At 36.9% G+C, this 22,188-nt stretch overlaps 1 protein-coding gene across 1 annotated transcript in view; it reads left to right on the top strand.

The window, feature by feature from the left end:
* Positions 1-1,476: 1,476 nt before the first annotated feature.
* LOC120422954 (galactosylgalactosylxylosylprotein 3-beta-glucuronosyltransferase S) overlaps positions 1,477-22,188 on the top strand; it is a 29,181-nt gene continuing 8,469 nt past the window's right edge. Inside the window, exons 1-4 of the mRNA XM_039586543.2 lie at positions 1,477-2,518; positions 10,865-11,161; positions 18,822-19,084; positions 19,157-19,511. Of these exons, the coding sequence (XP_039442477.1) occupies positions 2,395-2,518; positions 10,865-11,161; positions 18,822-19,084; positions 19,157-19,511 (1,039 nt within the window). The 5' untranslated portion in view covers positions 1,477-2,394. The remainder of the gene's footprint in view (positions 2,519-10,864; positions 11,162-18,821; positions 19,085-19,156; positions 19,512-22,188) is intronic.

Here is a 22,188-nt window from a genome sequence, read left to right as displayed (position 1 = left end):
GTTAACATTTTACATTTTATCACTCTTATTTGTAATCCTCTTACAGGTAAACATGTAAACAAGATGAAATGCTTCGTGAAACTCATGATTTCGTAATAGAAAATACTTTGTGGGACACTAGGTGAAGTTATTTTTTTTTAAATTGAATTAAAAATCCATTTTAAATCATTTGCGGTGATTCAAAGGGTCATTGTACTCAGAAAAATAAGTTTTAACGTTATAAGCAATAATATCACAAATTTAAACTTCATTTTAGGACCCAATAGAAACAGTTAGAATGTAATATAGTTTTAAATAATTTGTGTCAATTTTAATATAAAATTTCGTAATTTCCTGAGTTTTTTTTAAAAAGGTTTTATAAGCTATTGTCTTTCATATGTTTATAGGACCTAATAAAAAAACGTTACTTAATCCACCCTTAGGTGGTTGGCGCCTTCCTCACATTTAAAGGGTGCTAACCAAAATGCAAAAATTGCGTAAATAACACTTAAGTGCTTATAACTTTGGATAGGGTTGTCAGATCTTCAATGTTTTGGACGCGTTAGAAAGGTCTTTTGAATACCCATCCTAAGATAGGTAGCATGAGAGTTCCGGACAACGTTTCCATAAAAATATCTGAGATCCTGCCTCCAAAAAGTACATAAATAACTCTGAAGTGCTTTTAACTTTCGATAGGGTTGTCATATCTTCAATGTTTTGGACGCGTTGGAAAGGTCTTTTGAATACCTATCCAACGATAGGTCGCATGAGAGATCCGGACAACGTTTTCATCAACATATCTGAGATCCGGCCTCCAAAAAGCGCATAAATTACACTTAAGTGCTTATAACTTTTGATAGGATGGTCAGATCTTCAATGTCTTGGACGCGTTGGAAAGGTCTTTTAAATACCTTTGTGAAAATGTGTAGCATGACGGGTTTTCTGACAAAAACCACCCTTTTTACAATCTTCCGGACTTTTGCTAAAATTGTTTTTTTAGCATTACTTTTGAAGTACTTAACTAAACTGCATAATTTTTAATAGCGACTTATGGGACTTCAAGACGGATCGAATGACGCCAAAACGGACAAAATCGGTTTAGCCAATGTCGAGATAATCGAGTGACAATTTTTTTTATCAACATCCTACCACACACATAGACATTTGCTCAGAATTTGATTCTGAGTCGATAGGTATACATGAAGGTGGGTCTAAGAGGTCTAATTGAGAAGTTCATTTTTCGAGTGATTTTATAGCCTTTCCTCAATAACGTGAGGAAGGCAAAAACTCTTAATTTTTTTATTTCAGTTTTCGATTTTTTGAATATTTCAATCATTTTTAATTTTATTAAACGCTATTTGCAAACCCCTTTTATGCCAAATAATAACCGATCCCCCTTTATCATCCATCAACTGACAGCTGCTCCGTTCTGAAGTTTGTGACAGACAGACAGCGCACAGAAGGCAAATCAAAACCCGAATGTATTTTTCGCGTCAGTCGCCGTCGTCCATTCAACACTGGCAATCATTCATCGCAGCAAATCGGAGTCCAAAAAAAACATTTCCATTCGTTCGAATCGCGTTTGGGTCGCGGTCCCGGAGGGGGTGGTGGTGACGGTGTGGTCACAGCATAAAACGCAGCAGCATAGAGCATAAGATTATTGTGTTTGGTGCGGTGTGCAAAACAGTGAAGAAAAATTCGACTGTTGTGTTTTGGTTTTGGGCCCGAGTCGAAACAGAAAAATTTAATTCAAAAGTTGTTGGTGCTACTGCTGAAGGAGAGTGTGTTGCTCTAAAACCAGAATATGAAGCTAAAATTTCGATGTTGAAAGTGTGTTGCTGCTGCTATACATAGTTATACAACGCGGTGGCCACCACCAGGCCGAGTGGATTTAATTAGTCGCGGTCAGCAACAAAAGAATAGTGTACAATTCGCGAAATTGAAGCCCAGGTCACAAAGTCCAATTTGGCTGGGGTGGTCTCGAAGGGAAATCAAAGGAAAAACCCGCAGATCAAAACTGCAGAGCAGGAAGATGCCCTCTGGCGGCTGACCGAGGCCAGCAGCAGCAGCAGCAGTCTGGGTCGAAAAGATAAAAATAATCGCCACAATTAAACTTGATGAGGTGCCAATAACTTGCTTTGGAACGCGAAAAGAGGCCGCAGTTCCGTGAAGCCCTTTTTTAGGGGGAGACGGCGAAACGGGGGTTGGGTGCGTGACAATCTGGACACAGACAACAAAGATGGTCACGGTGCTGTGATTTGTGTGTCGAAGGCCAAAAGAAGCAATGCATTGACCTTTTTTTGGGGCAGCCCTTAATTGGAGGTCTATTTTGGAGTGTTGATTTGAAGAAGGGTTCGATTTAAGGGGGGCCTGGCCACGACTACTGGTCAGAGGTTGGTCCGGCCCAGTGCTGGAATGCTGGTGAAGATGGTGCACTCGTTCTGTCGAAACGTAACGCGGGCCAGGAGCTTTGCCATGGGAGTAGTTATCCTTTTTGTGGTTGGAGTTTTCTTCTTCAACAACTCGTACATGATGGCAGGTATGTAAAAGCTGTTTGTATGTTGTTATTTTATCTGCATTTTTTTTTCAATCATAAGAAGTATTATTTGGTTACATGAAACAGTTAAATAATAATAAAAATAACGGAGCACAGTAAAGAAGCAAAATTTATAGCTCATTTCATAAAACTATTTTTTAAAGAAGCTTAACTAGGCCTTTCGAAAACCTTCATTTTTTATTATAGCATAAAGTTAATCAATAAAACAAATGTTTTCGTTCCATTTCTTGGTTTTTTTTTTCGTCGGCTTGGGAAATCTCTTAAAATTGTATAGTGATTACAATATTTTGTAATAATTTTGATTTTAATTGCATTGAAAATATGCCAGATTAGGCAGTTCATTTTTGCCGTAAATACCTGCTGTACAAAAGCTATTCTGAATTTTAAACATGTAATTTCACACAATAATTGCGAGTTCTGACCAAGACGAAGGAAACCGGAAAATCAGAGCTATAATAGGAGGATAATTGTTTTACATGCCTTGTTTTCAAATTTCTTACTCAAGTGTGTCCCTATGAAGTAAGCGGACAGATCTAGATTGTTTTACTAACAAGTTAGTTTGAGGTCCAAGATCCATTCGTACAACTTGATGAAATCTTTATGTTTTGACTGCATTTGAAAGGGCTTTTGAAGCACTTAAAATTTTGCAAATTAATGTTAAAAATTGATATTTTTAATGTGTGTGTGTGTGTGTGTGTGTGTGTGTGTGTGTGTGTGTGTGTGTGTGTGTGTGTGTGTGTGTGTGTGTGTGTGTGTGTGTGTGTGTGTGTGTGTGTGTGTGTGTGTGTGTGTGTGTGTGTGTGTGTGTGTGTGTGTGTGTGTGTGTGTGTGTGTGTGTGTGGGGGGGGGGTGTGTGTGTGTGTGTGTGTGTGGGTGCAACCAACCAAACGGGACCACGCGGTCGCTTCTTACAAATTGAGTTGTTTCCATGTATTTTTAGATCTACATTCTATACATGCAAATAACTCGCATAGGCATTTGGAAGGTGTTAGCTCTGCCGAGCTTCGATGACCCATTTCTACGCTGGCTAGCCGAGCGCGAGGTACTTCAGCTTTATCGACAAGCCCCGCCCTGAAGAACGTTCGGACCAATCGGATTCAAACGTTATTTAGAACTTCCGAACCCTTGTCAAATGGACAAGGACCCAGCGCGTATATAGTTATATAGTAGTAACAGTATTCCTTATTCCAGTCATAGCTCACCAAGTCGCGAAGGCATAGTGGTTAGCATTTTTGCTTACCAATCCAAAGGACGGGTGATCGAACCCCGACTCGAGCGACTTTGATTTTTCGTTCATGTTCAGAGTTTCAAGATTTATATTTCCTATACTTTCTCAATCGAACCTAGGACCATTCGCTTACCAAGCGAACACCGTAACCAGTAAGCCACGGCCGCTCCTTTATTTGCGTGAAAAAACCACTTATAAAAAAATAGTTTTTACACACAACTTGGAATCGAAACAAAAACCTGTTTTTCCTTTAATTGCAGACGAAAATCTATTTAAACCTTTGACCAGCGAGGGTCAGAGTTGAGACGGCTAGAAGAAAGGGGCGCGACAATGTGGGAAGTGAAGTAATTTGTGATTGTAGACGGTATTGTTTTGTTTCGCAGTATGCTGAGTCAACTGCTGTGGATGTACCTGAAACATCGCACAACGGGGTTTCTCTTCTCTTCATTCTCAGCTACCACCTATCTTCTGTTTATTTTGTTTCACTGATTTTCTAACGCGGCTTCTGTTTACTACTTCATAATTACTATCTTTCTCTTACTATTGATTTTTGATTTTTTATAAAATATAGAGCAATTCCAGCTCAAATCAGGATTTTTTTTGGTACTTTTGTACCCGACCCTCTCCGATTTCAATGAAACTTTGTAGACATGTTATCCTAGGCCTATATAAGTCATTTTTGTGCATATGGAGCCAATAGTACTCGAGAATAACATTTGAGAATGGCGTAAGGTATTTAAATATTTTAGTATTTTGCAATTTTAAAATTACTGTATCTCGAAGCCGTTGCATCGTACCACAAAGTGGTCAAACACAAACTTGTAGGAAATTGGACGGGCTTTCTGATAAAAATACACTGAAACAAAAATACACGCCACTTTTATGTCATTTTTCAATTTTTAAGTTTAAAAGTTAAATTTGATGGTGATGTCACGACTTTTTTTCGCTCAAAATTTTTGAGGAAATACCCTAAGATGTTACCAAAAGACTGACGAAAAATGCAGGATGGTATGTCTCTCCTAAAAAAATACAAAAATCATTTACTAAAACTGTTTTTTGAAAAGTGGTCTAAACGTCAAAATTTTTAAAAACCGGTAGTGGGAATCGATTTCCCAGGTAATTTTACATAAAAGTCTCCATATTGACCATTGTCCTATGTCCAATCCTTGGGAAGATACAGTGGTTTTAAAAATAAAAATGTTGAAAAAACGGGATTTTTTGTGGTTTTTGGCATTTTCTATATGACAGACTTGGCTTTTCAGTCTCGTAAATATTTTTACCGGAAAGCTCGTCCAATTTCCCATATATTTGCCTTTTTTCCCGTTTTTTCAACATTTTTATTTTTAAAACCGCTGTATCTTCCCAAGGATTGGACATAGGACAATGGTCAATATGGAGACTTTTATGTAAAATTACCTGGGAAATCGATTCCCACTACCGGTTTTTAAAAATTTTGACGTTTAGACCACTTTTCAAAAAAACAGTTTTAGTAAATGATTTTTTTAGGAGAGAAAAAATTTGAACGAAAAAAAAAATCCTAACATCACCTTCAAATTTAAGTTTTAGACTTAAAAATCAAAAAATCTCATAGATGTGGCGTGTATTTTTGTTTCAGTGTATTTTTTTCAGAAAGCCCGTCCAATTTCCTACAAGTTTGTCTTTGACCACTTTTGGATACGACGCAACGGCTTTGAGATACAGTAATTTTTAAATTACAAAATACCAAAATATTTGAATACCTTACGCCCTTCTCAAATGTTATTTTCAAGTACTATTGGCTATATATACACAAAAATGGCTTATATAGGCCTAGGATAACATGTCTACAAAGTTTCATTGAAATCGGAGAGGGTCGGGTACAAAAGTATCAGAAAAATTCCTGATTTGAGCTATTGCTCTATATTCTCTTTTACTGTCTATTGTTTTCAATCTTAACCCTTTTTTCAAACAAATGATGTTTGAGCCCATACTCAATTTATGGAATGGTTAAAGGATTAACACAAATATTACTATTTTACTTTTGAAAAAGTTTTATAAAATGCTTAGGACCAAAAATTGTAACAAAACACCGCGACAAAAGAAATAGCAACATATAAACACGACTCAACACTAGGAAAGATTTCAGGAGAAAACTAAACACAGTAAATAACAAAAGAAGGTGTGCATGCCTGGCACGAACACTCAAAGCGTGTTCTAGCGTGCTGCTCGTACTGACTCAGAGCAAGGGTGAGATGTAGGTGTAAGGGCAGTGCGTGTTCGTCGGGAATCTAGTGCATAAGATCGGACAAGGCCCGTTCTTACACTGAAAATTGCGAATTGCGAATATTAGCAGACGAAGATCTGTTTGTATGAAAACATCTGGAGTTTTTTTTAAAAGGTCCAATAAACCAAATTTTCAGTTTTTGCTTTTTGGGTGTTTTTAAAACCGCCTTGAGTCAGAGGTATTAAAAAACACCCAAAAAGCAAAAACTGAAAATTTGGTTTATTGGTCCTTTTCAAAAAAAACTCCAGACATGTTTTTATTGACAAAATCAATCTGTTTTATATCACTTTTTACTGTATCTAATGTGCTTGTATCAATAAACAATTTTGCAAAAAGGCTTATCATACAAGGAGAAAAAAGAGTTCCCAAAATCGTGAACAACCGTTCATGAAAATGGGAACCACGAACCATGGCGTTTGAACACTTTGTTCGTAGTTTTCATGTTCATGAACGCTTGTACACGATTTTTTGAACTCTTTTTTCTCCGTGTGAAGAAGCTAGCACAAAAACAATGCCAAATAAGAAAAAAAAAAAAATAACCAAACCCATTTACGGTTTTCTGTAGGAAGAAATTGCTTATACAGTATGTAAAAAAAGTATTTACACCCCTCGGGCACTATGCACATTTTGTGATTAAACATGTAAACAATTTAATGTTGACATAAACCTAGTACTACGTTTTGTTCAAAAACTCATGCCGAACATTTTGCTGCAAAAAGCTCATGAAAAGATGTTTTCTATAAAAAGTTATATAACAAATACTAATACAAAAATAAATAAGGTGCAAAAAAAGTTTGTACACCTTTCGAAAAATTAACATAAATAAAGTTATTTGTTGACAAATCACCATAAATCCAGTCTCCCAACTCCAAATAGGCATCATTGACTGATTAAAAATATAATTTGGATTGAATATAAAGTTTACTAATTACTTAGTATAAAAGTTTACATAACTCTTGAAATTCTATATAAAACATATCTAAACTTAATTTTGCAAACTTTAAATTTAACTAAATGTCAATATATTACCATAGAATTGATAAATAAACATTCTGGAGTGGGTATAACACCGTTCTGGGGGTCTTTGTATCGCTAGAATAGATTTTTCGTTGAAATTTCGTACCAACCCGGAATTACGTCGTCGGAAAATCCGCCGGCATCCGAACCGGTCCACAATTAACAAGTCAACCTATGTGGCATCTAAAAGGACATAAAATTTCCGATCTTTTGATACCCAGACATCTAGGTTTTCTATAAAACCCACGTTTTTAAACACCTAGGCAAAAACGTTGTTATGGTTTCGTTTGAGCAACCTGCCAAAAATGTATGGAATTTCGTAATTTTTGTTCTCGTGGATCAAACTTACTTTTTGCCCAGGTATTTAAAAACGTGGGTTTTATAGAAAACCTAGATGTATGGGTATCAAAAGATCGGAAATTTTATGCCCTTTCCGATGCCACATAGGTTAACTTGTGAATTGTGGACCGGTTCGGATGCCGGCGGATTTTCCGACGACGTAATTCCGGGTTGGTACGAAATTCCAACGAAAAATCTATTCTAGCGATACAAAGACCCCCAGAACGGTGTTATACCCACTCCAGAATGTTTATTTATCAATTCTATGGTAATATATTGACATTTAGTTAAATTTAAAGTTTGCAAAATTTAGTTTAGATAAGTTTTATATAGAATTTCAAGAGTTATGTAAACTTTTATACTAAGTAATTAGTAAACTTTATATTCAATCCAAATTATATTTTTAATCAGTCAAGGATGCCTATTTGGAGTTGGGAGACTGGATTTATGGTGATTTGTCAACAAATAACTTTATTTATGTTAATTTTTCGAAAGGTGTACAAACTTTTTTTGCACCTTATTTATTTTTGTATTAGTATTTGTTATATAACTTTTTATAGAAAACATCTTTTCATGAGCTTTTTGCAGCAAAATGTTCAGCATGAGTTTCTGAACAGAACTTAGTACTAGGTTTATGTCAACATTAAATTGTTTACATGTTTCATCACAAAATGTGCATAGTGCCCGAGGGGTGTAAATACTTTTTTTACATACTGTATCGCTCAATCTGAACCTTCGGTTAAGTCATTCCTTTGTGGACCACCAATCAGTGAGGTACTCCTCAATATAAGCTCCTGAAAAGTGCTAAAAAGTGCAAAAATGCTCACAGCAAGAAAAAGAGGTGGTCCTCACCAGCAGGATCGGCAGATTTGAAAAAGCTAAAGAATTCCGAAGCGCTACCTGCAAAGCCAGGCAGTTTGAGCAAGGACGCTCAAAAATTGTCTGGAAACAAGTTCGCTACCCTCCCTGTGGACGTGAGCGAGAAGGAAGAATTTGAACGACGGGAAAAGTTGCCACCCATTTTTGTGAAAACATCGTCTTCGGATTCGGTGCGAAAGTGACTGACCGGGTTTATCAAATCTGGTGCTTTACGAGCTTGCATTCGCTTGTGTGCTGATGGACTCAAAATTCTGCTACCTACCAGAAAGGATTACAACTACGTTCGGGATTTCCTGAACAACACAAAGATTGAATACTACAGCCATGACGATCCAGGTAAACGCCCCATGAAACAGGTCCTCCGAGGCCTGTACGACATGGATGTGAGTGTGCTGAAAGAAGAGCTTAAAACTCTTAAGTTGAACGTGATCGAAGTCTTCAAGATGACGAGACACAACAAGGACATCAAGTATCGTGATCAACTGTACCTGGTTCATCTCGAGAAAGGATCGACAACGCCGTCTGAGCTGAAAGCAGTTCGGGCAATTTTCAACATCATCGTGACTTGGGAACGTTATCGTCCAGTGCACCGTGACGTGACGCAATGTTCGAACTGCTTGCAGTTTGGACATGGTGGAAGGAACTGTTTCATCAAGAGTTGTTGTGCAACCTGCGGAGGTGAGCACAAAACTCAAGCTTGCGAAACAATCAGCGAGAACATCGAAGCGAAATGCTTCAATTGCGGCGGCGACCATTCGACCAAGAATCGAAGCTGCCCAAAACGAGCTAAGTTTGTAAAAATTCGGCAGCAAGCGACGACGAGGCACCAACCAAATCGTCGCAAAACACCACCAACTTTCACGGACGTGGATTTTCCTGCTTTGGCGTCACCAGGAGCAGGATCTACTCGAGTGGTTCCAAATCTGCAGCCATTGCCGTTGAATCAGCGGCAAAAAGTTGCAGAGAATACAACACCTCCTGGCTTCAGTCAGCAACCGAGGGAAAACCAACCAGCATCAACGGATGAAGGCAGTAGTGACCTGTTTTCACCACAAGAACTTCTGAACATTTTCATCGAGATGACAACAACTCTGCGGGGGTGCAAAACTCGTGCGGAACAAGTAAGAACGCTTGGAGCATTCATCTTAAAATACAGTTCGTAGTTTACTCGTTCTAGTGATTTTGAACATTTCAATGAATATATTTTTTTAGTTTTAAGTTAGGATTAGTTGTTAAAGTGATTTTTTTTTATTTTTACTCAAATGTATTCGATTCAATGCAAAAATGTAAAACAATTTGAAGTAAATAAATGAATGTGAACAGTTAATAATAAAACGAAAAGTACAACAAAGATGAAGAGCATTAAGCCATACAACTTAGCATGTAAAAGAAATGTAATTATTATAAGAAAGTTCAATAAAGACATATTTAATTTCAAAAACAAAATTAAATCAAATTAACAATACAGTACAATACAATAACAGAGGGCCTCGTGGCGCGGTGGTTAGTGGCTTCGGCTGCCGATCCCTTTGTTGATATGGGGCGCGGGTTCGATTCCCGCCTTATCCTCCTGGCCTTCTATCGGATGGGGAAGTAAAACGTCGGTCCATTTGCGTAAAAGAGGTTTTGGGTGACCCACTCCACATAACCTTCGGATGCCTAGAAATTAGCAGAAATTTGCAGCAGAGACCACAAAAGGCCCGGGGATTGTTAAAGTGGATTGCTTTGCTTTTTTGAAAGTCATCTTATTAGTAGATTAAATTAATTTCCTGCAATATGAAATTTTGGGATTTTCTACATGTATGTAACCCCTTAAGTAAAATGGAGTGATTTGTGTAATTCGCAATAAAATTAGCAAATATTTATCGTTAGCGCACTATTATCCAAAGTGAAGATATGGGTTTGGCAAAAAAAATGTTATCATTTTCCGGACAATTACTCCAAAGTTTCAAAACTTAAAGGGTTGTGTAATGAGGATTTATAGATTAAGTAGACTTCCTCTCTAACGGAACAGTAAGTATGTTTTAAAAGATTAGGTCAATGCTTTTTCCATAGAATTTTAAATACAAATAATAACATTATATTTTCATGAGTCAGACTCTTTTTGCTTCCAAATCAGCCGTCAGATGATCGTCAAGATAATGACAACAAAATGCTTCGATTTATGATGATAACGGACTATAGCTACGTAACGAATGTGTGTACGATTTTTTTTTATAACTTAGCACATGATTCCCGGCCGAACAACGACAACAGCCTCAGCTCTCAACTGCCTATTTTCATACGTTTGTCGCAGTGCTACTTACTACCACTAAACAATAGCGTGATAGCGTTTTATCATCTGCGCGATTACACTTAATGAGATGTATCCATGCAAATGCAATCACATTTATATTTTAAAACGGTTAGGTCGCTCGACGCCAAGATTACCGTCCACGACATTCGTTCAGAGCGCTTTTGATAAGCTGTTGTTGCAACGGGGAAATCGTAATCATCGGCGATTACGCCCGGTTACGGATGGAGATTGCTACATTTGAAAAACATATTATTCGCATTTTTGTTATTTGCTAAGCCACTATTTCTCTGCCTTAATTCCCCCCAGACGATGCCAGCCAGGACTTTGCGATGATCCCGGTGAACGACACGATGGCGGTGTGCTTCGAGAGTTTCGACGACACCCGCAAGCTGCTGTACGGTGAGGTCACCGCGGACAGCAGCACCCCGGAACCGGCGGCGCCGATCATCTACTTCGTGACACCGACGTACCCGCGGCGGGAGCAGATTGCCGAAATAACGCGGCTCGGGCAAACGCTGATGCACGTGCCCTATTTGCACTGGATCGTTGCGGACGACACGGACGGCTGTAACCGGGTGCTGAACAGTTTGCTGAAGAGATTCGGTAAGGGATCGTCCTCAGTAAATCAAAGAACCATGCATTATTTTTGAACATTTTTTGCTCACTTATTTTTACTAAAATGATTGGTGCGCTGGAAATGGGGACGCGAAGTCGTGATTATTCAGGTTATTTTTTGTGTACTTTTGTGTCGCTGTTGAATTATGTTCCTGTTGTGCAAGCGCATGGTTGTATCTCTCCACCGGGTGAAGGTTTTCTTGTTATGGATTTTATGCACGAGAGGTGAGTGAGGGGGGGGGGGGGGGGGGGGGTTCCATGTGCACAAAACACATTGCTATCACCTTTTTCACTCTTTGATTACGTCGTCCTGGGCCAGGAATTCCCAAACAACCTAGCAGATGCTGAGAATCAACATATTTTTGGACACCAACAAGCGATATCTGTTTTTTCTTGTTTCTCGTTACATTTTATTCTCTATTTATCTTCATTTTCATGTTTGTTTATTGTTTGGTCCAACTGGTGGAAGTGGTGGTGGTAATTGTGCTAATGTTTTGGTGGTGGTTATGGTGGTGGAATCTTTGGTGGTGGGACATTTGGTGGTGGTACAGATTGTGAACTTATCAATTTACTAACATTGAGTCCAAAACCTCCCTACAAACATCTATACCACTAGGTGACGTAGAGATCTCTGCGCATTCTAGATAGATGTTTACTAACATACCTTCCCATCCCCGAGGTTAGCAAGGTACCGGCCAGGAGCCCCTTATCTTACTGGATTGTATTACACACTCATCTAAAGATGAAAACATGGTAACTCCCGTGTTGGAATATTATAACCGGATGAGAGTCTATTGCTATCATACGTTTAATTACAGTTAAACAGCAAGATAAGCGTTGTGCAGCCATCCGGAATTGTGCGACCTTTACTGCTAATGCTAATGCTAAAATTTTTACTAAAATCGATGATATCTTCAACATTGAATCAGTTAAAGCAAATAAACGATTTCGACCTTAAGGGGTTACATATATGTAGAAAATCACAATATTTTATATTACAGATTATTTGATAAATCCACTCAAAAGATGATTATTATTCACTCCTGAAAGTTTCATGAAGATATTTCATGATTAAACTGACTGTTAAACTTTGTTGGCGTTTTTCTCTAAACCCCGAGTTGATTTACGGGTGCCACGATATCTCGAGATGGCATGGACCAAGTTGGCTGAAATTTGAGGTGAAGACTCTCAAGATGTATCCCGTGTGCATGACGAAGCCCAATTTTTAAAATTTGCGTTTTAAAAAAATACAAAAATCAAAAACTAACTGTTTTTTATATGAAAAACACAAACAAATTTTTATCTTTGTTTAAAATATTTTTTTTGAAAATCGGGCTTCGTCATGCACACGGAATCGGTTTAACGAGTCTTCACCAAAATTTTGAGCTGATTTGGTCAAGACAGTGTTGAGATATCGTGGCACCCGTTTTTTGAAACTGCTAACTTGAAATTGCTATATCTCGGCAACGATGCGATGGTGAAAATGTATATTTTAATGCCATGAAAAAAAGAATTTGAAAAAAATTGAAGTGTGTGCTCATACTAACATCTGATTTTTTTGCCAATATATATGTATGTAACTCCTTAAACACATTTTTTGCACAAAATCTGATAAGTTTTACAGATGTTTAGCTGCTGATTGATCGGTGTACTAAAATGTGCCATTTTAATAAATTTGGCGAAACTAGATGTAAAAGTTTATCTCTAGTGTTTTTTTTAATGGACCTTTAAGCTATTGTCTTTCATATGTTTATGGGTCCCTTTTTTAAAAAAAATAACTTTAGATCTGTGCTTTTTCCATAGATTGAGTTATAAACTAAAACATAGAAGCATTTTTCATATAAAAAAACTCAGTTCTCTTTTAAAAGTCACGTTGGTTCCCTGAACTTTTTTTTTTAGTGAACAAAAAAATATTCCCTTTCAAATCCACTGGACTGTATGGACGTGGCCTCGGAGTACAGCGTGGAAATTTACGTGTACTAGGAATTTTTGAATGTACCGGGCAACAATCAAAATGTCTAAGGATATTTAATTGACCCTACAGTGTGGTACAGACTCGTAATGCTATGCTATGCTAAGTAATCCATAAAACATAAAGCTTTAAAGTTAGTAAAGGTAGTAAAATTTGTCAAAATCGAGTTATTGTTATGAAAAAATAATTGAAAAAAAAAACATTTTTTTCCGTGTACCTTTTGTTCGAATTGTCTCAATTATAAGCTGCAACATTGCCGACAACACCACATCCATCAGAAACTCCCTTCTTGAGGTACAGATTTTCGAATGATTTCATAGCACTTTCTATGGACAGTCCCCAAATTTGTGTGAATAAACTAACCATCAATGGACAAAGTGACATACACATAAAAAATACACTCAAGTGAACCCTGAAAAGTATTTTTCCGTGCTTTTTTTCGGTGATGAGGATTAGGGCTTTTCGCCATTCGAGAAATTCGTACATATCATTTTTTTTTCCAAAAATGTTCATTTAACGAAATGTTATTTTTTTTCTTTATGGTTGTTTTTAAGGCGCCTTGAGTGTTAAAAAATTGGGCGCAAAATTTTCCCGAGTTCTTATTTTCTAGGGAATTGGGAAAAATATTTTCAAAATTCCGGGAACTCCCTGGTTCCCGGAATATTTTTTGAAATGGTCATAAAAAGTATGTTCTATACATTTTATAGCGCAATTCTCTACGAATTCAGTCTTTTTTAAATTTTAGCTTTTGTATGTTTTAATCCACACCCAACCGGCGGTCGCATGATTGTGATACATGGCGGTATGAAAGTTTATCCGAATCTGCATGAAATCTGTCCTCATGTATTTTTGCGATATAGGGGTATGACATTTTTGTCCATTACCGACAATTATCGACATTACCGACGGCTTTTTGGTTGTATTCCACAAATAAAAAAAATTAACAGAACGAGGATTGAACCACCAACTTCTTGATTATTAATCCGTCACGCTACCACCGCGCCATGGACGCTTGATGAAATGTGAGTGACAGAGCGCAAACATATTGTTCCCTTTGGAGTGTTGCTCGGGGACGCGCCAGCATTATATGTGTTGGTGAGAACTGCAGATCGCTGACATGTTAACACGCGGGCAAAATTGAGCTATGAGCTTGCTGCAAAAACTGTTATAAAATGTAACATTTTCTGCAGCAAATCCACGGTTGCAGATTTTGAGCTATATATTTCCTTTGGGTGCAGCTAAAACTTTTTTGATGCTTTCGGTATGCACAAAGAAGCCATTTTGCATCATTAGTTTGTCCATATAATTTTCCTTACAAATTTGGCAGCTGTCCATACAAAAATGATATGTGAAATTCAAAAATCTGTATCTTTTTAAGGAATTTTTTGATCGATTTGGTGTCTTCGGCAAAGTTGTAGGTACACTGAAAAAAATATACACGGTAAATTTTTTTAAGGTGATTTTCAATTTCACTTTTTGTCATTAAAACTTGATTGGCAAAAAAACAATATTTTTATTATTTTTTATATGTTTTAGGGGACATCAAATGCCATTTTTTCGGAAATTTCCAGAGAGTGCAAAAAATCTTTGACCGAGTTATGAATTTAGGATTCAATACTGATTTTTTCTAAACTTCAAAATATAGGTCGTAAAATATTCTCAACTTCATTTTTCGATTCAAAATCGAATTTGCAATCAAAAAGTACTCTAGTGAAATTTTCATTAAGTGCACCGTTTTCAAGTTAAAGCCATTTTCAGGTAAATTAAACAAAATTGCAGTTATTCATTTTTTTAAATTAATGCTCATGTTGGCTTAGAAAATTCTCAATATTTTGCTTTTTTGAGCTTTGTTGATACGACCCTTAGTTGTTGAGGTGTTTCCATGCAAATGTTTAAAAACAGGAAAATTGATGTTTTCTAAGACTCACTCAAACAACCCAGCATTTTCTAATGTCGATATCTCAGCAACTAATAGTCCGATTTACAAAGTTAAAATATGATAAATATGAAAATTTTCGATCTATTCGAAAACAATATTTTAATTTTTTAAATCAAGACTAACATTTCAAAACGGCCAAACATTCAATATTACGTCCATTTGAAATGTTTGTTGTTTAATTTATTAAAGATATTTTTTTTGAATAGATTATGAAATTTCACGAATGTTTCATATATTAAAATTGAAAATTTTTGTTGCAGAGATATCGCCATTAGGAATGGTGGGATTTTTGGGGGAAACTCAGCAACTTAGGGTCGTATCTAGCCATGCCAGATAAACAGATAAATCTGTATTTGACAGATTTTTCGATCTCAAAAATCACAAAAATCTGTATCTACAGATTTTTTTTAAATGATTATTTAAAAAAATTTAAACAATTTAGTAAATGAATTATGCTTTAATGTGATTAAAAAGCTTAAATCTACTGTTAAAAATTTATGAATGTCTTCTAAAGCTTCGAATTCAACATGATACAGATAAAATACAGATTTATTTTTAAGAAAATACAGATTTCCCAAAAAATAATCTGGCATCGTTGGTCGTATCAACAAAGCTCAAAAGATTCAAGACTATTTTTTCAATAAAAAACATGGGGACTAAATTTTTAAAATGAATAACTGCGACTATTAAAAAAAAAGTTACCAGAAAATAGCTTTGACTTGAAAACGGTGCACTTTATAAAAATTTCACTAGAGTACTTTTTGAATGCAAATTCAATTTTACATCGAAAAATGAAGCCGGATTAAAAAATACAAAAAAAATCGAATGACCGAGATCTCAGACAATTGCTCATGATTTTAAAGCTTGAAATCATAAAATGAGTTGATTACACCGACCAACAAAATGTTTGCACAGGCTCAACTCGAGAGGAAGCATAAACTTAGAAGTCCCTAGAAACACGTGCACCGGATCAGCGCAATTTTTAGTTGTATGCAAGATCGACGAACCGCCCTAATTGTCCATATATACTTTGGAGAAAAACCATTCTTCCATGTCGCAATATTTTTGAAAAATTCAAAGTGCACGTGTTCCTTTAAACTTTAAGGTTTTAGCTTCCATTCGACTTGTGCTTGTAATTTTTTGTAGGTTAGTGTTATTATTAATTGGTGATAATTTTGAAAACAATTTCTACAAGGCATCTGAAATTGAAATTTGTGTGTACCCTGTTATTTTTTTTTTGATTTTAAGGTGAAGCCGTTGATCATTTTCGAAGAAAATTGATCATCACTATAAAATATTCTGTATTAAATTCAATTTAACGAATTTCACCACCAAAAGGAATCAGCATGTGCCGGTTGTTGCCTTCTTGAAGCCACTGAAAGAATTTTTGACCTAAATCAAATGTGCTTCAAAATTTATATCATTTTGTGGCACAGTCATTGACGTCCTAGTTAGCAATCATTGATCAATGATGATTTCCATAACTTTACAAGGAATGGGATAATCGTTACCAAAAGGAATCAGCATGTGTAGGGCACTATTCTAAACAACTTGTAGAAGGAATTTTGTCAAAATATTGAAAGCGACTCAAAAATTATATCTTTGAACGAAAAATCATGACAATGATGGAAGTCTTCACGTTAAATCAACTAAAATTCTTTATCCAGTGTGATTCAGAGGGAATAAGTTTCTTGAAAGTAGATAGATTGTTTTTAAATTTTACGTACCATGTTTATAATTTAGTGCTTTATATAAGAAATATCATTTAAAATATTTTTTATCTCCATTTAAGTCATTACCACCAATCGGGCAAATCGGTAATAAGGGCAGAAGATTTTAAATCATTCAATTGGAAGGCTTTTCTATTGTGTGTGTGTGTGTGTGTGTGTGTGTGTGTAACCAACCAAACGGGACCACGCGGTCGCTTCTTACAAATTGAGTTGTTTCCATGTATTTTTAGATCTACATTCTATACATGCAAATAACTCGCATAGGCATTTGGAAGGTGTTAGCTCTGCCGAGCTTCGGTGACCCATTTCTACGCTGGCTAGCCGAGCGCGAGGTACTTCAGCTTTATCGACAAGCCCCGCCCTAAAGAACGTTTGGACCAATCGGATTCAAACGTTATTTAGAACTTCCGAACCCTTGTCAAATGGACAAGGACCCAGCGCGTATATAGTTGATAGTAACAGTATTTCTAATTCCAGTCATAGCTCACCAAGTCGCGAAAGCATAGTGGTTAGCATTTTTGCTTACCAATCCAAAGGACGGGGGATCGAACCCCGACTCGAGTGACTTTGATTTTTCGTTCATGTTCAGAGTTTCAAGATTTATATTTCCTATACTTTCTCGTTGGGAGCAGATGGGAATCGAACCCAGGACCATTCGCTTACAAAGCGAACACCGTGACCAGTAAGCCACGGCCGCTCCATTTAATTGGAAGGCTTTTCTATTCCTATTTTAATCGAAATCAATCAAAAATATCAAAAAATCAAAAATATCACTTTAGCAGCTGAGCAATTCTCTACGAAATCGGCCGATTACGACGATTTTTATTTTTTGACTTTTTTGATTTGGCTCAAACTTTGTGGGGACCTTTCCTATGACCAAAGAAGCCATTTTGTGTCATTGATTCACCCATACAAGTCTCTATACAAAAATGGTACGTAAATATTCGAAAATCTGTAACTTTTGAAGGAATTTTCTGATCAATTTGATGTCTTCGGCAAAGTTGGTGATATTGATTATGTCTGTACAGAAAAAAATAGTTACACGGAAAGAAAATCTTGCCGATTTTAAATTAGTTTCTTTTTCACAAAAACTCAATTTCCCAAAATTGCTATGTTTATTTTCTCGATTTTTTTTATAAGTTTTAGGGGACCAAAACCCACCACTTTTGAGCCATAGTATGGTCATAAGTTTTGCTGCCAAGTTAAGAGTATTTTGAAAAAAAATTGGATAACATCGAAATTGTATTCATAAATTTTTTTTGACCTGATTTTTTATGTAAATTTGAACCATTTCTGAATAAAAATTAAAGCTTCAGACAATTTGCTGAAGCATACTATGGCTCAAAATTTGCGAATAATTAAATAATCTGAAATTTTTCTGAATGGTCATCATCTATACAAACCTACAACTATGCAGAAGACTTGATGTCTGACCAGAAAATTCCTTCAAAAGTTTCAGATTTTCGAATATTTACGTACCATTTTGGTATGGACAGCTGCCAAAATTGTATGGAGATGAACCAATGACACAAAATAGCTTCTTTGGTCATAGGGAAGGCCCCCACAAAGTATGAGACAAATAAAAACATACAAATAAAATCCATTTCCGGCTTTGGTAGAGAATTGTTTCACGAAATCGGCCGATCATGTGCATTATTTTCTTCTGATTATGTTAATTTGGCTCAAACTTTGTCAAATTTAAACGGAAAATGCTCGTCTGATTGTAATACATTTTAGTTCTTTTGAAAATTTCCCATACAACTTCAAGCCACCCTAATAATTATGTTCCTAATAAATAGAACGCTTCCATTTGAGCAGTTTTAGCTTTAATCTACAATGTATTTTTTTTTTGGAAAACTCTAACTTCTACCACTGATAGAAGTGTGTCCTCAAAACTCATCTTTTTAATGTCACCCTAGTGGGGAATCACCCTCCTCGAGGACGGAGGAAGAGTGCACTCAAGCATCATGAATGGACTTATCACTCACCGTGTGTTATCATTTGCAGGTATTCCCTACACTCACATCGCCAGCCCGATGCCGGCGTTCTACCGCACCAAGAAGCTGGTCCCGCGGGGTGTCGCCAACCGGCGGGCCGCCCTGGCCTGGATCCGCAACAACAACAAAAAGTCCGGCGTGCTCTACTTTGGCGACGACGATAACACCTTCGATCTGAAGCTGTTCAGCGAGATACGAACCACCAAGAAGGTTTCAATGTTCCCCGTTGGGCTGATTGGCGATTACGCCGTCAGCACCCCGGTCGTCAAGAATGTGAGTCTGCGCGCCCGCGCGCGATTACGAGTTGTATCCAACGGCTTATCTCTCGGTCTCTCTAAATTGCAGGGCAAAGTCGAGGGTTTCTTCGACTCGTGGCCGGCGAAGCGCAAGTGGCCCGTCGACATGGCCGGATTCGCCGTCAGCCTGGAGTACATGGCGGCCAGCCCGAACGTGACGATGCCGTTCAAGGCCGGCTACGAGGAGGACGAGTTCCTGAAGAGTATCGGCCTGCGGATGCAGGACATCGAACCGAAGGCCAGCAACTGCACCGAGGTGCTCGTGTGGCACACGCAAACCAAAAACAACAAACCGCCCAAGGTGCGCATCAGCGCCGGGACACTGCAGAACGATAAGGTCAACCTGGGGGTTCTCCTGAAGCAGCTTGGCGTGATGGGCGTGAGTCATATCAGCCAGTCGGAAGGTGAGAAGGTGCAAGCGTTAAAATCGTCACACGGGTGATAAGTGGTGGCTTGCTTTTTTTTTTGGGTGGGTTTGCGTAGCGTCTGGGGGGAACGAAGAATTGAATGGAAGTCTCAATCGCTGAATTGACGCAGGCGTAATCTAGGGATTTTGAAGGTCGTGAGATGGCGATTGTCGCTGATGATTGATGTAACACTTCAGCTTGGCTGGTTTTTGATTCATCCGATTGAGCTACTCTGCTTCATACTGCAGCTAACTTGTTTAAATATAAGCTTTTAGACCTGTTTTCTGCAGCTGTATTAAAACTTCGCTCGGTCCGATAAAATCCCATTTTTTTAATTTCTATTAGTTTTTAAAAGTATTCCCTTAAAAAAAAAACTAATAGAAATTTAAAAGTATTCCCTTAGCAGGCCAAGGATTGATACCTAAGAGCATGCAATGGCACTGACCTTGTTGCGTGCTCTTCGATTGACGTCCACGTAAGGAACATCCTGGAAGGAGCGTAACTAACTACATTCGTAGTTCTGTTAGATCATCCGAATTATCTTGATCAGAACAGTATAGCTCTGGTTCCTTGCGAGTGTCCTATTTTCTTACCTCCACGTTGGCTTGGTTTTCATGATGACCTAGCTGGTGGCCTGTGGAAACGGATCGTAAACCTTTGACCACCGCGGGTCAGAATCGAGACGGCTAAAAGAAAGGGGCGCGACAATGTGGGAAAAGGAAGTAATTTGTGATTGTAGACGGGATTGTTTTGATTCGCAGTATGTTGAGTCAACTGCTGTGGATGTACCTGAAACACCGCATAACGGGGTTTCTCTTCTCTTCATTCTCAGCTACCACCTATCTCCTATTTTTATTTTGCTCTACTGATTCGTACTTCACCACTAATTCTTCTGTTTACCATTTGGGTTTGATTTTATTAATTCTCGTATCTCGTATCTTTTATTAATTCTCGTATCTCTCAATGCTTGTCACTCTTTTTTCCAAATAATGCTGCTTTAACAAACTGTGTGTTTTCTTTAAATAAATCTTCCCCTAATGTACTAGTGATACCAAGTCTAATTATCATTTGCCTATTCTTTGTTGATTTACTTCTTTATTTATTCATTTGAATAATTTTTTATCTTGCCCATCATACCAATAATCTAAGCTTGTTTGTTATCTTTATTTATTAACTATTGCCTATTTCTACATCTATTACATCAAGCTTATTCTTTTTATTTTTTAACACACAATTATGATTCTCTTACTATTGCTTCTTTATAAAGTATATTCTCCTTTACTGTCTATTGTTTTCTAACAAGTGAGGTTCGAGCCCTTACTAAATTTATGGAATGATTGAAGGAATAACACAAATACTACTATTGTACATTTGCTAATTTTTTATAAAATGCTTGGGTCCTGAAAATTGTAACAAAACACCGCGGCATAAGAAATATCAACAGATAAACACGACTTAACATTAGGGAATATTTCAGGAGAAAACAATACACAGTAAAATAACAATTAGTTTTTGAATTCAAACTAAAAATAAAACAGTTTTTGCTTAAATAAATGTTGATAGGCACACTATAAATGGTTAGGCGCTTATACTTACATCAAACCCTACGTAATGTACCACCCCCGGCCGAGTTAAAATGCGTAACCGGAAAAGAAGGTGTGCATGCCTGGCACGAACACTCAAAGCGTGTTCTAGCGTGCTGCTCGTACTGACTCAGAGCAAGGGTGAGATGTAGGTGTAAGGGCAGTGCGTGTTCGTCGGGAACCTGGTGCATATGATCGGTCAAGGCCCGTTCTTACACTGAAAATTGCGAATTGCGAATTTTTAAAAGTATTCCCTTAGACCTCTACAACCTAACCCCGCCTTTAGACGGACTTCCATCTAAAAAATCGCCAAAAATCCATTTTCTACCAATTTTTGATCTTTAAAAACATTAGAATACAGAACTCCTAAAATTTTAGAAAATTTATGGGTTGGATGTTTAACTTGTTTTATGTGACTTTGCCAATGTTTTAAAAAATTTCATTTTTTTAGGGGCTGTGTTTTTTACTGACATTTCCTATATTTTCAATACAAAGAAGTATGCAATAATTTTTGTAGTGTCCCAGACTATGTTTCTACGCATTTTTTTACAATTTAAAGGATTATTGTGCCATTCTATAGCAAAAAATCTGAAAAACAATCAAATAATTGAAAAAGTGACTGTAAAAACGTGAAAAAATTAGATAGGCAAAATGTAATTTTATTAGGTGGTAGAATATGCCAAATACTACCAATAACAAACATAACTTAAAAAAGATAAATGCAAATTAAAATGCTAAAAATAAAACAAGAAAAACATAAAACAAGAGAGGTAAATTACCTCCTGAACAAGGTAAAAAATAAAAAAAATTCAAAAAAATTGGGCGGTAGAGGGTTAAAACGATTTTTTATTTCATTTTTTCGCTAGAGTGAAGGATGGTGCAAAATCTGGCAAACATTAATATTTTGTCCAAAAATCGTTTTAAGATGCAAAATCATTCGGTTGATAAAGTGTACCGTTTTTATGTTATGAGCATTTTCAGGTATTTTTTTCAAACCTGTAAATTTCTGGAATTTTTAAAATCTTTGCTGTGCTAAGAAAATATATGACAATGTTTGTTTTGGCTTTGTTGTTCAGTCTGATGGTTTTTTT

The sequence above is a fragment of the Culex pipiens genome, chromosome 2, assembly GCF_016801865.2.
Source record: "Culex pipiens pallens isolate TS chromosome 2, TS_CPP_V2, whole genome shotgun sequence".
Classification (NCBI taxonomy): domain Eukaryota; kingdom Metazoa; phylum Arthropoda; class Insecta; order Diptera; family Culicidae; genus Culex; species Culex pipiens.
This window is presented reverse-complemented; position numbering and strand designations above follow the sequence as displayed.